This window comes from Adelges cooleyi, unplaced genomic scaffold, assembly GCF_023614345.1.
Source record: "Adelges cooleyi isolate 19-005CV unplaced genomic scaffold, UGA_ACOO_1.1 ACOO_flye_CR_arks_rails_tigmint_CR_PRNA_384, whole genome shotgun sequence".
In the NCBI taxonomy this organism is placed as follows: domain Eukaryota; kingdom Metazoa; phylum Arthropoda; class Insecta; order Hemiptera; family Adelgidae; genus Adelges; species Adelges cooleyi.
In genome coordinates this window covers 708,106-726,159 of record NW_026096061.1, presented here as the reverse complement: position 1 = coordinate 726,159, position 18,054 = coordinate 708,106, and the positions used below count along the sequence as shown (strand labels likewise).

Here is an 18,054-nt window from a genome sequence, read left to right as displayed (position 1 = left end):
TTGATGTAATGTCAATAGAAACGGCCTCATTTAAAATGGTATGCATACACACAAAATTACTATGATTGGTCAGTAACAATAGTTGTGTTTGTCTCTTAAATATTAAAAACTGACCTCTTTTATTTTTATTTTTATTGGAACAGTCGTATACTGGTGTGGCAGACTAGATTGATCATTAATCAAGTGTCATTCGTCTGCAACCCACTAAATGTTTACACCGTTTTGTTTTAGAATCTAAACGGTTTGTAAAGTAAGGTAAGTAAGTAATTAATTAAGTTTCCAGTTATCAAATTAGTCACATTCAAGCATAGTGTGGCGCAGTGATAAAAACAGAATTTTTTATTTTTCCTTACCTCATATACTTTTTTTGAAGTTTTTTTTATCATCTTCTCAGCGAGCTGACTCCGAATATTGTAGCTGTAAAACTAAACAACACACATCATTGTAAAACCAACACCTTCTCGGTTCCACGTCTAAGCTAAAAAAAAGTATACAATAAAAAAATAATAACCATATCAACTTCACACGTGTTATTCAAACGGATAAGACAAAATAGCTTTCGTAACTATTCCTTACTTGAAAAAATTACTAAATTGTTTTCGGTAATGAATATAATACAAATCAAATTATAAAGTTCAATTTTTTATACTTTGGCACTTAGAACGTTTGACAAATTCACTCTTCATGTTTTGTTATTTCATTTTTTATACTATGGAGTTCATTAAAAATGTGTTAATAATACATCTTGTTTGAACAATTTAATAAAATTAAATTTAAAAAATGCAATGGAGTACCAATTATTTGAAGAGGTTGGAAAAATGCTTATAGCGTTACAATTTTAGTAGTCGACTAATACTTCATTAATTAAAAATATTATAAATAATTGTATTATTCATTTTTTATTAAATATGACCCATGTATTTTTTATTGACATTTTGACCCTTTCTGTAAATAATAAAGCCATACTCGGAGAGACTAATATTGATATTTTTCCTAAACTGTGAGAGTACATGAAAGTATGAAACCTGTTCATTTAACATATATTAAACCATGCGATATTATATTCTTGGCAATAATATATTAAGCGATTGGTTTATTGTTAGTTTTTTTTATCAGACTATCACAATCTTTATTAATACAGAATTAAAAAAAAACAGTCTCTCGCACATTAGTGCAACTTTGGCAAACATTTTTTTAAAAATAATTTTTATATTCCCATGATATTGTTTAATATTATAAACTAGAGAACATGCATATTTTTTCCTCATACATATGTATTGTAAGGGGTAATAATTTATAATTTCTTAATGCATATATTTTAATTTTCACGTTCCTTCTCGCGGTTTAGGAAAAATATCAATAATAGTCTCCCTAAGTATGGCTTTATTATTTATTGAAAGGTTCAATACAATAATTACTTATAATATTTTTAATTAATGAAGTATTAGCTGGCAAAAAAACCCATCTTTATACTTGCATGATGATATTATTTTACGAATTTAAAAATAAGACTTTTGTTTACATTGTGTGTGTGTATGTGTGTGTAAGTGTAAGAGTGTGATAATCTATTTTTTTCCGTACCCTCTGTAAAGATGTTTCACTTCAAAAACCAATGTTATCTTTCTAATACTTAAGTACATTCAAATTAATAACAATTAATTGTGAATTCAGTATCTGTTTGTTATTCAATTGGTTTCGACGGCTTGTTGTCATTATGTGTGGTATTTCAATTGAGTTATGATAAGAATTCACTATTAAAGACACCCAGTATTGTGTTTAGTTATATTTTGAGTGTTAAACGCTAAAAAAATGTGTATTTAAAAAAACAAAACCGTGTTACTACATTTTCAGATTCGGCTTTCAAAGTTGAAATGTTGGACATAAATAACGTGGAAAATTATATGTTCAATGTGCATTTGTCCAAGATCGTCGGCCTTTACCAGGTGTTGAATCCTAATTCTTTGAAAATTTTCGGCTACAATGCGTTTCATATCCTCGCACTGTGCGGTGTAATGTACGTGATAGGAATATCTGTGTTCGTACTGCTTAGCTTATACTTTTGGATGCACGACGTCGTACAGTTCTTCTCGCAGCTCATAGTGTTGCAAAACATAATATTTATGAACTACAAAATCATCAACGTGATCATCAAGTCGGACGCCATTTGGAATTGTCTGGCAGTGGTTGATTTCGATTGCACCGCTTTTAAACGTTATGACAAAAGAATGTTGAAAGTCTGGAGAAAACGGTCCATACTCTACACGAACGTGGTTGCCGGTGCGGTTTACTTGTTGGCAGCCATATGGATCGTGTCTCCGTACATCTTGAAGGAAACTTACGTCAAAGCCAAACACCAAGACGGTACTTTCAGCGTTTTCCATTACAACGTGTTCAACATGTATTTCTTGGTAACCGATACGGTTTACAACAAGTACTTCTTCTTGTTTCACCTGATCGAATCGTCACTCGCACTGGCCATTGGAGTCATCACGGTCATACCGGACATTGTGATGATAATGCTGTGCATAGCAATAACCGGTCAGTTGGACGTACTAATGACTGGATTGAAAAACGTTGGTTACGACAATCAAAGAACATTAGAGTCAAACTCAAGTAAGCACTTTGTAGAGCACTTAGTTGATTTTTTTGTACACCCCTTGACAATTCAGACTTTGTATGCAATCATCTGCAATAGACAAGAAATTGGAACTGTTATTTTTACTATAGTTGTTAATGGAAAAACAAACGCCCATGAAACGTTTCAAGATTTGTTATTAATTATCGCAGACCACCAGTTTATTATTAAGTATGTATAACTTATTAAATAAATTTCTTCTTATATGTATATAATTTAATAACCTATTTTTATTTTGCCTCATGTTACTTAGCTAATAATCTTTGTTATTGAGGACTTTCTTAATAAAAAAAGTTAAGAGTATCCACACTTTATGCAGATACATCAATACATAGATATGTCCTGACATAATATAATTATATGATTATTTCCAATCTATAATCTCCATGCAATAAATGATGATTTATAAGAAATTGCTAATTTCTCAATATTTGATCAAATATCATATATCTCATATCAATTTCTGAAAATTATAAATTTCCCAAAATCATAAAATTCTCATAAATCATACATTTCTTAAAATCATAAAAGAATAAAAACCGTACTCTCAGTCATAGTTTATGGATTATTAGGAATTCATTAACTTCTCAAAATCTTATTTTTTAGAAATCGTAAATGAAAAAATAATTTTCTGAACTTAAGATTATGAATTTTCTCAAAATCATGAATTTCTTTGATATCATAAAAAATGATAAATGAAACAAAGTATCCACATTACAAGCAGATACATAAGCATATGTATATGTCTAATAATCGAGTAAATATCAATTAAGGTATACTTCTCATTTTCTGATTTTTAAAACATTTTTTTGTTGGCCAAAAGTTTTTTTAGTAGTTTTTAATGTTTGGCCCTAATCGATTTATTGGCAACATTCACTTGGTTCGTTATACTTAATCAATTTAATCAAGTTAACTGGTAGGAACCAGGAACATTGTAGCAGACATGTACGACAACGCAATAAAGTCCATATCCAACTCTATCCCCATCCAAATCCCCATCCTCATCTCCAACTCCAGCATCATCCCTGTCCCTATCCCCATCCCCAGTTACAAATTTGTATAACGTGGTTATAATTACTTAAAAATTACTTACAATTGGTTTGGATTGATTTTGATAATATGAGGGGGCTACCTTCACACACGTTTTTTTATTGACCCCTAGCCAAAAGACATATCTATGTCAAAAAAACAATATGTAAGACATTAATATGTATGGTAAATTTAAGATTCTTCCATTTTGATTGGAACAAAGAGTAGACTGCAAATAATTAGAGAAGTCGTTATGTACAAGAAGATGTTTTGTATTTTACGATACTACATTGATACTAATCCAATCAAAAAGTTGTTAATTTAGAGATTAAAGGGGGACGTTTAAAAATTCAAAATGGCCGATTTACGGTAAAAAATAAGTTTCTTTTAAAATGGAAAACATGTATTTTTCGTAGGAAAATTTGTTCGATAAAATCCATAATTTGTAAGTTAAATCTTATTATATATAAAGTCATTTTTAGTATTGTTATTTTATTTGTATGCCTATGGTAACCGTGGTATGTGTAGTAACCATGGTGTGTGTGATAATCCTGGTATGTGTAGTTACCGTTGTATGTGAGGCATGTAATGTGTAGTATCAATGCAATTTATGGTAAACGTCCCCGTTTGAACTCGAAAAGTCTCTAAAAAACAAATTTTTAATTGGATTAGTATTTTAAAATGGCGAAAAAATTATTATTATAATTATTATCACAGTAAAATTGTTGGTCTGGTCTAATATATTTTTTTATCATGGACTATAAAATATATTATTAATATCTACATGTCATTGTAATTAACGATTTTGTCTAACCAATACAATTTTTTTTTACAAAATACTACTTTTAGGAAGGCCGAAGATTTTTGCAACATTTTTCGACCAATTATATTCAGCCAAATTCTCGTGTACTCGAGTTCACTGGTTGTGTATTCGTTTATTAGTTTTGCGGTAAGATAATAATATCTAATATAACATAGGTTGCATCGTTAATCGATGTAAGTAAACCATATTATAATATTGCTTGTTTTATCTAGAATTACTTTAACGGTGCAACGTTCGACGCAATACATGTGTTCAAAACTGTCTCAGCGTTGTTGGTTTTCGTGCTTCATCTTTTCATGCTATGCTACCTATTTGGAAATGTCAACGAAAAGGTAATTCGGACATACTCACTTTAGTACTAAAATTAAAAAATACACACACAACATATATTTAGTATATACATCAATATTGTTAATCGAATCTGTATAAACATATTAATTAACTTTTACTTACAATTAATATTCTTATTGTTAATTTTCAGAAAGACTCAATAATATTTGCACTGTATTCTAGTAATTGGCCAGAAATGGATGGTAAATGCAAACAACTGGTACTGTTAACAATGCAGATGAATAATGCTAACCTAGTGAAATTAAGAATCACTGAGAAAAAAGTTGTGAATTTAGAATTCTTCGTTAGCGTAAGTATTTTTACTTAAATTTTTTTTACATATTACAATCAAACGAATGATTCACACTAGGTAATATAATTTGGCTATTCGGGGCTAATGAAATTTAGCTAAATAACAATACTGACCATTGTGAATTCATACACTTTTTAAATCTTTTACAATTTCTGGAATTCAATTCATCGATTGTGGAAAAGCACAGCTTCTTTCACTTTGATGAAATATTACAAAATAAATTGATAATTTTACATTTATAATAAAATACATTTTGAAGATCCATATTGATTAAAATTTAAACAAACTCGATTTTAATTCGATTAACCATTCAAACATCATTTGACCACCGCCGATGTTATAAAAACATTACTATGTTAACATAATATTTACAACGTTTTAAGATTTTACAGTAAAAGCAATACTTATTATTGGTTATTATACTATAAAAATCATAACACTCATTTTTAAAGCGTCCATATTTCATAATATTTATCCATCTTTGGTGGAAATTTAGAAGGGTCTTTGTTGGTTTCGACAATTTTAAGAATCCCAATTTTAACTTCAGAGCTTTGAATATACTTAGCTACCTTCTTCCTCTCCAAAAATGTCAGCTTATGTTAAAAATAATTTTAGTTATCCAATTTAAAGTGAACGTTTTTTTTTTCAGACGTTGAATGTTTGTTTTTCAATATTTTCTTTGTTGAAACATTATTCAAAACGGCCTTGAAGTGGATACCACGTGTTGTGTTACCTTGTAGAAGATATTTGTTGATTATATAGAAATTGTTGTATTTGTCAATCAGTTTGACAATTCACTGCCTTTATCCCTTAACAATAGTAATGCGAATTTTATTAGAAGCAAGTTCATATAACTTTAAGAATTATGTAAAAAACGAAATATGTTAGTTTAAACAAATAATTCATGATGTGACAACCAAGCCACGGTTATTGCACAAAATTTTAAATGTACACTTTACTTGGTTGTTTTTGACATTGAGATTAGTCCATTAAATGAATTACTAAATATATTTTACTGGCATTTATTAGTTTTTAACTTTCGTCATTTTACAGGTATATACAGATTTTTTAATATCACCCAACTTAACTTCATTAATTATAAGTGAGAAAATAGATGTTTGTCTCAGATGTAATAAAAAAAAAACATGCGGGTAGATCGGAATTCATACCTATGCGGTATAATGTTTTAAATTAAAAAAAGTCTGTGTGTAACATCTTATGATCGCTTAATTTTCAATTTTCTCTTAAACTATAAGAGATATAAAGTGGATTCAAAAATCATTAGAACGAGCTATTCGCCAAGAAGACACAAAATACAAATGAAAAAAAAAATGATTTAAGTTTATAACAATTAAAAAATTTGTCAACTTTAGCTGAATTTTCTTTAGCAGCTCAGATCTCTGAAACCGATGAACGGATTTTGTTATTTAGGGTCTTATAAGAATCACTTTAGCACGTAGAAGCGCAATGAAGAGTCTTAGAACTTTATCAGATATAGTTCGTTCTCTATAGAGCTAGTTGTGTATATCATAAGAACATATTTTCCCTCCAAAATGTTCATACTTTTTTAATTTATTGTTTAAAAATAAAAGTGTTGAAGTTATAACAAACTTCCAAAAGCTCCGTGGTAGGGTACTCCACAAAGTTGATTTGTAGTTTGCTCCTTACCGTCCAATACATTTTGAGGGTCTGCTGGTATTTTAACTGGATTTGCTTCAGTCATGTTGAACTTCTTCAATATATGTTGACAATACAATTTTAGTTGCATAATTATTGATCTATCAGATTTTCTCTTAATTTTTGTTCCTAAAGTGCTACACACTTATCTCTTGATCCAAGTCTCCTTACAAAAAGGCTATTTAAACATCGACCTGCCCAAGCTGTGGATCTGATTGAGTCAAACTTAACTACAGGGCTAAAAGTTTCATTAAAATCATTAACATATTTTTGACTGTAACCTTTTGCAATTAATCTGGCTTTGAAACGCACATTATGCCCCTTAACATTATATTTTGTTCGGTATACCCACCCACATAATAGTTTTATCTCTAGGCAAGTTAACTAAAGACCAAGTTCCATTTTGCTTAAGAGGACGCCACACACCCAATTTTTTAGCGCTAAAACCTGTCTACGCAGAATGGGTTTTACTCGGCCCACGATGGTCTTAGAGCAAAAACACTAAGTATAAAATAGAAAGATGATGACATTTCTAAGAGAATAGCATATCCGTTTTTTAAAAAATGTCCAAACAAAAAAGTAATTAATGTTTTAAAAAAGTAAAATTTACACTTTTTTTAACATTAAATATTGAACTATGTACTAAGTATATCGAAAAAAGGATATGCTTATCCCTTTAAAATGTCATTATCTTTCGATTTTATACTTGGTGTTTTTGCTCTAAAACTATCGTGGACCGAGTAAAACCTGTTCTGCGTAGACAAGTTTTTACGCTAGATTTGTAAATTTGTACGTCGTCATGTGCTGCTACTAACGGGGCGTTCAAGTATTATTTATAATGGACCGTGCGGAGTGCGGGAGTAAAAACGGCAGGGTTGAGGGTTATCGGTAGCGGTGACACCGCAATTATTACCTGAAGAATAAACAGATAATCCATTTTTTAACAATTGATTTTCAATAACACGGACAAATAATAGTTGCTCAGCGATACCGTCATTTAATATTTGATTTTTTGTGTTCATTATTTTTTAGAGAACTAACTGAATAACCAGGCTTTGCTTGTTCGAAAAAGGTAGAAAGTGTGTTAAATTATGATTTAAAAGAATTGTGATTTAAAAACATATTTGGGGAAAGGGAGGGTGGAGGAGTTGATTGCACACTCTGTGAAAATTTTTTTTAAAAATGTTCAAATGCCTCGCCGAAAAAACGAAACATTGTAATACAATATGCGCCCTCCTCCCCACCCCAGACCAAAGGGTGACGCTGTGACTTTAGGGGAGAGGGAGTATTAGGATACTGTGTGAAAAATAAATAATAATTAAAATAAAAACAATAAAATTATTTAAATGCATCGCCAAAAACCGGGACATTGAAATACATGTGTGCCCTCCCCTCTCCTGGTCAAAAAAGAGAAAAATTACGGCTCACCACAACTTTTTTAAAAAATATTCTATTAAGTTCCAAATGTATATGGAATATTCTTTAGATATAGTACTACCGCTAAACGTTGACAAATAAAAAAATTTTATAAACCCTTCCTTTATGTGTGAGTTAATCACCAGTCAACGGGTATTTAAAAATATTTTCATTCTATTGCCAACTCCGATATACTATGTCATTAAATTGTTATAGACAGACGATAAACCCTATTCGTATTAACCCTAACAACAAAAATACTTTTTTAAGCAAGTTAATGCCAATAGGGTACAATGCTTTTTTAAATATTTGTATTTCTACCATTATAGATCAAAACGTTAATTAAAAAATAATTTTATCAATTTCAGTTCTAATGAATCATATAGACCTGTGACCTCTCCGCCGCAATATGCTCCATCCCCACTATGCCCCTACCCCACTGTATTGGCTTTTTAAAATTATTTATACATAATAATATATTCGTATAATAGTGCATAATTTTGGAAATTATCACATGTCGTTCTTATGCTTTAAAAGTCGTATGCCAAGTGCCGACGGCAGCCAATTACCACCGTAATTCGTGGGATAACAATAGAACTGAATACTGATAATCTAATTTTAACTGAACGTATTATTTTGTAAATATTGAAGAATTAAGAAATATGCCTATACATGCCATGATCGTTTTCCGCGGTCGCAGTTGCGTTGCGTCACAGTTGCACTGAAATTAGTAGGTTTTATTATTTTGGTTCCAAATGTTAACATGATGAAAAAAAAAAAACATTTCTTTGCAGATTCTGCTGCAAGAAATGCTGAGCTATCATAACGTAATGGTCTATTAATATGACTCCTGTCTCGTAGATTGTAAATGTTGATGTTTGTTCCATTGCCTTGTTCTTGATTGTAACTTATCTCGTTACTGTTTGGTTCAAGTTAATTTTCGGGTGCTCCTGCTTCTTCTGATTCATGTCCTTGCTAGGTTTCTGTTCTAAAAACAATCTCATCATCATTTATGCTTCTAGAATAAATAACATCTTTGTTATTGAAGCAATTATTATTTTCAAAAATTACATCTCGGCTTAAAGACACCACATTATTTTCTTTGTACCATTTACGATACCCTTTTATTGTTTCTGAATAACCAACGAAATAACCTTTTTGGATGTTTGCATCCCATTTCTTTCGCCGTTCTTTTGATACTAAACTATAAGCAGTTGTACCAAATTCTATGTACTTGTCTATCTTACATGATTTTTCGAACCATAATTCATAAGGAGATTTGCTTACTTGACCCGAATTACCAGTGCGATTTATCACAAACACTGCTAAGATGACTGCCTCTGCCCACAGATTTTGGAAAATTCTTGGAATATATTAAAGTTCTAGCGGTCTCACAAACAGTTCTCATAGTTCTTTCTGGTTCTCCATTCTGTTGAGATGTGTACGGTACACTAGTTTCATGTTTTATACCAAGATCTTCCAATGTGGCTAAAACTTTGGCATTTAAATACTCTAAACCACAGTCACCACTTAATGTTCTAACAACATTATTTGTTTGAGTTTTAACAGTACTTAAAAACACTTGAGTTTTTCTTGTACTTCAGATTTATGTATAATAAAGTATACATATGTGTATTTAGAATAGTCATCTTTAAATATAACAAAATATCGTTTACCTCCAATTGAGTTTTCTTCCATTGGTCCACATACATCGCTGTGTATGATTTTGCCTGGCATAGTTCTCATTGTCATTCGCGTACTATTATCGCATACTATTATTTTTAATGAATTTACAACCTTTGCCGTCTGCCACCATTTGAATGCCTTTATCTAGACATGCCCCACAAGAGAACATATTTATTTTAAGATTGGGTAAATATAATACATCTGATAAATAGGCATTTACACACTTATTATCTACAAAATTATGAATGGTTATATTACCTTTTCTAAATGCCATAATATGTTTACCATCTCCTATACCTGGAGGTAAATGAATATCAAATCCTACATAACTATAGAACCATTCTAATCGATTTGTCATGTGGTCGCTTGCTCCAGAGTCCACATAAAATTTTTCCGTGTCACTGATTTCTTCAACTTTTGCTTGTGTCCCGATTAGCGCCACTCCAGAAGTTGATTTTCTTCTTACCCCTTCTTGAATACTCTACAGTCACGTTTCCAGTGACCGAGCTTTTTATAGTGGTTGCACTTTCCTGGCTTTTTACTGACTTCGTCTCTTCAATTTTGTTTAGATATTAAAATTTGTTCCGACATTTATTTCCCGAAGTTTTTTGCTGCAAAATCACTGTTTTCTGTAATTTCTTCAGTGACCTCCCTTCCTTGTACTTGTCGAGTCTCTTCTACCATAAGTCGGGAACTTAAACTTTCCAAGTTCTTTTTGTAGTTTTTTTAGTCTTTTTTAAGTTCTTTTGGTATAGAACTCCAAGCATTGTAGAAGTGTCTGTAGCTTTCCGGTAAAGTCATTAAAATTTTTGTAATAAGCATACACTCTGAGATAGGTTCACCAAGCTATTTCAGTTGCCTACTTAAGTTTTCTAATTTTAATATGTGACCTTTTGATATATTATCTTTTGGATCCTTTACATAACTATAGAATTTTTGTTGTACTAATGTTATGCTTGTGTCTGACTTCAGCTCATATACGCTGTGTAACTTATCCCACATGGCCTTTGACGTGTCACAATTCATTATATATTGCAGAGACTGTTCTTTCACAGACAATATACTTATTGACCGCTCTCTTCAATATGGAATAATTTATATTGTACCTTTTTGTAGCGTCATCTTCAGTTTCACTGCCGATTTTTGTTAAAACTGGTTTCTTCGACTTGCTTGTCACTACATCGAATTCTTCAACTGCATTCATTAGAACTTTCATTTAAAGTTTCCACATGTCCCATTGAGTCGCGTTTTCAAGCTTGTTAATTTTAATAACCTCGTTTTCCATTTTTTGCAAATGCGTTGCACTGTCTGCACACAAATTAAGTAGCACTATAGGTACACTAACTTTTCGTGAACACGCGAAAATTAAAGATCACTTCACAAAACAAACGTATTAATACTATGGCCATATACTGCCAATTTACGGTTACTTGTTATTACTTAAACAAATACAATTTATCATTTAATATCTGGACCCATAATCTGTTGGAATAAAATCCTTATTTAGAAGCGTATCAAATAATAAAAGGGTTGAATACGTATAACAAATAAAATGTTTAATATCAATACGTGTACAAGTATAAGTAAAAACGACGACTGTCTCCCAATAGCAATAATTAAATGTTCGGTGTACACGAAAAACAAAACATGCTTACTAAGAATTAAATCGACCTACAAAAAAAAAGAATTAGAACTATTATTTTTCAAAACTGGTAATAGACCAGTTAATCAGCAAATTATCTTTAGTTTAAAAAGTTAATTAAATATATACGTTCCCGTTTAATTTTCAAAAGCTGATATCGCTGTGGAAAACAATATACAAAATTTATTTCAAGACAACACTGATGTTTTATCCTTAACGAAGCAGATTGATAATTGAAATCACTTCTAGTAAAATAAAGTAATACAGTATTAAACATGTTAGAACAAAACTAATTCCTAGTTCTTAAGGAACCCATATGCATGTAATAATTAAATAAAAATAATATTCCATAAGAAAATGTTTAAAGTTACAGCGGTAAAAGGAAGTCCATAGAATATTTAAGAAGTCACATAGTCGTGTAAAAGTTTTACTATTGTACCTATTTATTAGGAACATACATTTTGCGACCTCGAAGATAAACTTGTTAACAATTTCGATCGATGTCCGTCTTAAAAAGTATAAAGTAAATACCTTGAAAACTTTACATACATAAGTGTATGCTGTTTTTTTTATGATGCAATGTCAATAGAAACGTCCTTATTTAAAATGATATGCATACATACAAAATTACTATGATTGGTACAGTAGTTGTGTTTGTCTCTTAAATATTAAAAACTGACCTCTTTTATTATTATTTTTTTTTTTGAAACAGTTGTATACTGGTGCGGCAGATCAGGTAGATCAGTAATCAAGTGTCATTCGACTGCAACCCACTAAATGTTTACACCGTTTTGTTTTAGAAACTAAACGATTTGTAAAGTAAGGTAAGTAAGTAATTTCTTAAGTTTCCAGCTATAAAATTAGACATTCGGGCATGTTGTAGTGGGGTGGTAAAAAAATAATTTTTATTTTTAAAAGAATTTTTAGTAGTGATATAAAATACTTACCTTGTATACTTTTTTAAAGTTTTTTTCATCATCTTCCCAACGAGCTCATTCCGAATATTTTAGCTGTAAAAATAAAAAACGCACATCATTGTAAAACCAACACCTATATAATAAAAAGTAAAAACTATACCAACTTCTCAAGTGTTAATCAAACGGTTAAAACAAAATAGCATTGAGAATCATCAATAAATATTGTCCGACCAAGTTCAAATTGTGATAGTTTTTTCGAGTAAACATAGATAAAAAAAAAAAAGTCATGATTCTTTTTTTTAACGTAAAATTGTAATAGTCATAAAAAAACAAATTTTATCTTGCTAACAGTTAAGTCAAAGCATCCAAATTAAAAACACTTAATTGTAAATTCAGTACCTAATCAACTTTGCGTTAAGGATACATGTACAATATTCTGTTTGTTATTCAATTGGTTTCGACGGCTTGTTGTCATTATGTGTGGTATTTCAATTGAGTTATGATCAGAATTCACTATTAAAGATACCCAGTATTGTGTTTAGAAATATTTTAAGTGTTAAACGCTAAAAAAATGTGTATTTAAAAAAACAAAACCGTGTTACTACATTTTCAGATTCGGCTTTCAAAGTTGAAATGTTGGACATAAATAACGTGGAAAATTATATGTTCAATGTGCATTTGTCCAGGATCGTTGGCCTTTATCAGGTGTTGAATCCTAATTCTTTGAAAATTTTTGGCTACAATGCGTTTCATATCCTCGCACTGTGCGGTGTAATTTACGTGATGGGAATATCTGTATTCGTACTGCTTAGCTTATACTTTTGGATGTACGACATCGTACAGTTCTTCTCGCAGCTCATAGTGTTGCAAAACATAATATTTATGAACTACAAAATCATCAACGTGATTATCAAGTCGGACGCCATTTGGAATTGTCTGGCAGTGGCTGATTTCGATTGCACCGCTTTTAAACGTTATGACAAAAGAATGCTGAAAGTCTGGAGAAAACGGTCCATACTCTACACGAATGTGGTTGCCGGTGCGGTTTACTTGTTGGCAGCCATATGGATCGTGTCTCCGTACATCTTGAAGGAAACTTACGTCAAAGCCAAACACCAAGACGGTACGTTCAGCGTTTTCCATTACAACGTGTTCAACATGTATTTCTTGGTAACCGATACGGTTTACAACAAGTACTTCTTCTTGTTTCACCTGATCGAATCGTCACTCGCGCTGGCCATTGGAGTCATCACGGTCATACCGGACATTGCGATGATAATGCTGTGCATAGCAATAACCGGTCAGTTGGACGTACTAATGACTGGATTGAAAAACGTTGGTTACGGCCGTCAAAGAGCACCAGAGTCAAACTCAAGTAAGCATTTTGTTGAGCACTTAGTTGATTTTTTTGTACACCCCTTGACAATTCAGACTTTGTATGCAATCATCTGCAATAGACAAGAAATTGGAACTGTTATTTTTACTATAGTTGTTAATGGAAAAACAAACGCCCATGAAACGTTTCAAGATTTGTTATTAATTATCGCAGACCACCAGTTTATTATCAAGTATGTATAACTTATTAAATACATTTCTTCTTATATGTACCCTTGGTATGTGTAGTAACCGTGGTATATGAGGCATATAGGAGAAGCATGTAATGTGTGGAATCAATAAAATGTATGGTAAACGGCCCCGTTTGAACTCTAAAAATCTCTTAATAAATAACTTGTTGATTGGATTAGTATTTAAAAATGGAACAAAAATTATTATTATAATTAATATACACAGTAAAATTGTTGGTCTAATATATTTGTTATCATAGACTATAAAATATATTATTAATATCTACATGTCATTGTTATCAACAAATTTGTCTAACCTTTACAATTTTTTTTTTTTTTACAAAATACTACTTTTAGGAAGGCCGAAGACTTTTGCAACATTTTTCGACCAATTATATTCAGCCAAATTCTCGTGTACTCGAGTTCACTGGTTGTGTATTCGTTTATTAGTTTTGCAGTAAGATAATAATATCTAATTTTACATAAGTTGCATCGTTAATCGATGTAATTAAATCATATTATAATATTGCTTGTTTTATCTAGAATTACTTTAACGGTGCAACGATCGATGCAGTACAGGTGTTCAAAACTGTCTCAGCGTTGTTGATTTTCGCGTTTCAACTTTTCATATTGTGCTACCTGTTTGGAAATATTAACGAAAAGGTAATTCGTACGATCTCACTTTAATACTAAAGTTTGAAATAACCAATGCTTCTTTTTTTGCATATAAACGAGTGACTGCTTAAACAAGACGTCCACCTATATTTTGTAGGTTAATTCATCTTTCTAACAAAAACGTTTATTTTGTACATGTTCTCCCAAATATACTAAGTACATAGTTTAATTACAATTTAACTGTGAATCTTTTTTTTTATACATATACAACATACAGGGTGATCCACTTATCGTGAACCACTCAATATCTCACAGGATTTAATAAGAAATTAAACTTTTTTTTTTATATAATGTGATCTCAATTTTTCACAATTTTTTTTGTTTTTACCACCCTCCAAACTTAGCTTTTTGATATAGTTATCCGAAACTGGTTATCGACCAGTCAAAATGTTTAATACATTCTTCTCAATTAAAAAAGTTAGTAAAAATTTAAATAGTTACTATCAAAAAACTAAGTTGAGAGGGGGTAAAAACAAAAAAAATTGTGAAAAATTGTGAAAAATTGAGATCACATTGTATAAAAATGTTTGAAAAAAAAAAATTTTAATTTATTATTAAACCCTATGAGATATTGAGTGGTTCACGATAAGTGGATCACTCTGTATATTTAGTATATACATCAAAACTGTTATTCGAATCTGTATAAACATATTAATTAACTTTTACTTACAGTTAATACTCTTATTGTTAATTTTCAGAAAGACTCAATAATATTTGCACTGTATTCTAGTAATTGGCCAGAAATGGATGGTAAATGCAAACAACTGGTACTGTTAACAATGCAGATGAATAATGCTAACCTAGTGAAATTAAGAATCACTGAGAAAAAAGTTGTGAATTTAGAATTCTTCGTTAGCGTAAGTATTTTTACTTAAATTTTTTTTACATATTACAATCAAACGAATGATTCACACTAGGTAATATAATTTGGCTATTTTGGACTAATACAACTTTGCTATATAACAAAAATAAACGTTACAATTTTTGAAATTCAAAACTAATACATTGATTGTGGAAAATCCACGTGGTTGTATTTGTATTACCTTCATCAAAATAATGTTTTTACTTATAATAAATACACACTACACAGATTTTACAGTAAAAGCAATGCTTATTATTGGTTATAATACTATAACAACATACTATAATAACACTCATTTTTAAAGCGTCCATATTTCATAATATTTATCCATCTTTGGTGGAAATTTAGAAGGGTCTTTGTTGATTTCGACAATTTTAAGAATCCCAATTTTAACTTCAGAGCTTTGAATATACTTAGCCATCCTCTTCCTCTCCAAAAATGCCAGCTTATGTAAAAAGAAGTTTTCGTTATCCAATTTGAAGTGACACATTTTTTTTCAGACGATGAATGTTTGTTTTTCAATATTTTCTTTGTTGAAACAATATTCAAAACGGCTTTGAAGTGGATGCAACGTGTTGTGTAACCTTGTAGAAGATGTTTGTTAATTATATAGAAATTGTGGTATTTGACAATCAGTTTGTCAATTCATTGCCTTTATTTCTTAACAATAGTAATGCGAATTTTATTGGAATCAAGTTAATGTACCTCTAAGAATTATGTAAAAAACGAATTATGTTAGTTTAAATAAATAATTCATGATGTGACAACCAAGCCACGTTATTCGCACACATTTTTAAATGTACTCTTTACTTGGTTGTTTTTGACATTGAAACTAGTCCAATATTTATTACTAAAATTACTAAATATATTTTACTGGCATTTTTTTTTTTTAACTTTTGACATATTACAGTTATATATCGATTTTTTAATATTACTTAACTCAACTTCATTAATAATAATTTTCGTTTTCCCTATTATTATACATAGGTTTTAATGTGACTATGATTACTCTGCCATATGGGAATGATGGTCATTTCCACCTTTTTTTTTAAAACAGTAAAAACATGTACTTAAATAAGTTTTATGAATTTTAAAAATCAAATTTAAAAAGCTGTCAGTCTTAACTGAATTTTAGCCGTGCGGATCTCTGAAACCGATTAACGGGTTTTGTTGTGTATATCATAAGAACCCCTCTCAGTGGGGGACATATGTTCATTATTTTTTAATTCATCGCTTAAAAACAAAAGATATATTTTAAATAAAAGATGAAAAACAAACAAATTCTTTATGCCGACCTTAACTGGACAAGAGTTTTTGTTTTAAAAATCTGGAACTTATGAAAGTTGTCCTTCAATTGTGATTCAATGATCAATTATTATTAGCAAAGTGTTTAAACTATTGGTTTTTTCAGAAAAGCAAGTTTTGTAGAAAAGTGACTGTCATTCCTCCCGTTATTCTTCTTCTGTGAAACCAAATGGACTCCGATCGACTACTCCCCGGTAGTATTTCTATAATGCTCTGTAAAGTATTTTTGAGTTTAAATTCAAAATTTGAACCATCAAAAACAGTCGCAGATACCGTTGTCGTTGGCGTCATTGATTTTCGTTGCAACCGGAAAATGGTACTCGAGACGGTGTTAGGAAACAAATAGCTAGTGGGATAAGTATAAGATTAAATATATAAAAAAAAAAATTACTTAAAAATTCGACTCGATGCATGTACGGTTATTTTTTCCGGGTCATTTGTCCGCAAAACCCTTCACGAGAGTCTTTTCCGTACGGACAAAAGTTGTTTTTCAACTCGCATGAACTTGTCGTTAAGCACTGCCTTGGTAGAAAATCTACTGAAGTCGTTAACGGTCAAAAGTTCGGTTAACTTTTCTTCGAGATTTAGATCGGCCGACGTCTATTCTTTTATAGTTATTTCCGCATCACCGATGCGGTATACCGTGTAACGATATTAATATTAATCACACGAGTCAAACGGAAACATTGCATAGAATTATATTATGTACAGCTGTAAGCAAACATGTCCAACCTAACGTTTCTTTCCTGTGGAATAAGTTCCTACCAGCCACAGAAGTAATCCAATCATTTACTTACCGTAGGTAAACGTATTATGTCTCCGTCGAAGCTGGAAAATTACATTTTATTTTTTCTACAAATATACAAAAATACAATATTCGATTTTTCACCATAAGTACAATGATATTATGAACTAAGCGAAAAGACCAGCTGCAGTGTGACAGGAACGACGAAATCACATTTACATACTGCTTATCAGCAATCATGTTATCACATTTTCGTACAAACACAGACTTAATAAATGATAATGAGAAAAATATAATTCTTCTGTTATACAGTGTTGTCAAAGACATTTCAAAAAATATCTGTAATGTTATCACCGTCGACCAACGTTAATCTACTACTTGTTATCAGTAGTTTTTATCAGTTTAACGGTACAATATTTTCGGTGCTATAATTT

The 18,054-nt window shown here is 30.7% G+C and overlaps 1 protein-coding gene across 4 annotated transcripts; it reads left to right on the top strand.

Annotated features, from left to right (window-relative positions):
• The first annotated feature begins 1,716 nt into the window (after nucleotides 1-1,716).
• LOC126841496 (odorant receptor 42b-like) lies at nucleotides 1,717-16,165 on the top strand. Of its 4 annotated transcripts, none has more exons than XM_050578012.1 (6): nucleotides 1,717-2,613; nucleotides 2,728-2,806; nucleotides 4,514-4,613; nucleotides 14,577-14,696; nucleotides 15,407-15,565; nucleotides 16,071-16,165. In XM_050578012.1, exons 1-6 carry the CDS (start codon nucleotides 1,872-1,874, stop codon nucleotides 16,128-16,130), a joined length of 1,260 nt encoding a protein of 419 aa, XP_050433969.1. In that variant the 5' UTR covers nucleotides 1,717-1,871; the 3' UTR covers nucleotides 16,131-16,165. The 4 variants fall into 4 exon arrangements, with proteins under 4 accessions (XP_050433969.1, XP_050433968.1, XP_050433967.1 ...); XM_050578011.1 differs by lacking the exon at nucleotides 14,577-14,696 and adding an exon at nucleotides 4,700-4,819; XM_050578010.1 differs by lacking the exons at nucleotides 14,577-14,696; nucleotides 15,407-15,565 and adding exons at nucleotides 4,700-4,819; nucleotides 4,969-5,127.
• The last annotated feature ends 1,889 nt before the right edge of the window (nucleotides 16,166-18,054 follow it).

Bases quoted from the DNA above. Each gene is read 5' to 3' on its own strand.
- LOC126841496 (XM_050578012.1), top strand. From the start codon at position 1,872: ATGTTGGACATAAATAACGTGGAAAATTATATGTTCAATGTGCATTTG. The intron at 2,614-2,727 runs GTAAGCACTTTG...TTTTTACTATAG, and splicing joins AACATTAGAGTCAAACTCAA to TTGTTAATGGAAAAACAAAC. The intron at 4,614-14,576 runs GTAAGATAATAA...TGTTTTATCTAG, and splicing joins ATTCGTTTATTAGTTTTGCG to AATTACTTTAACGGTGCAAC.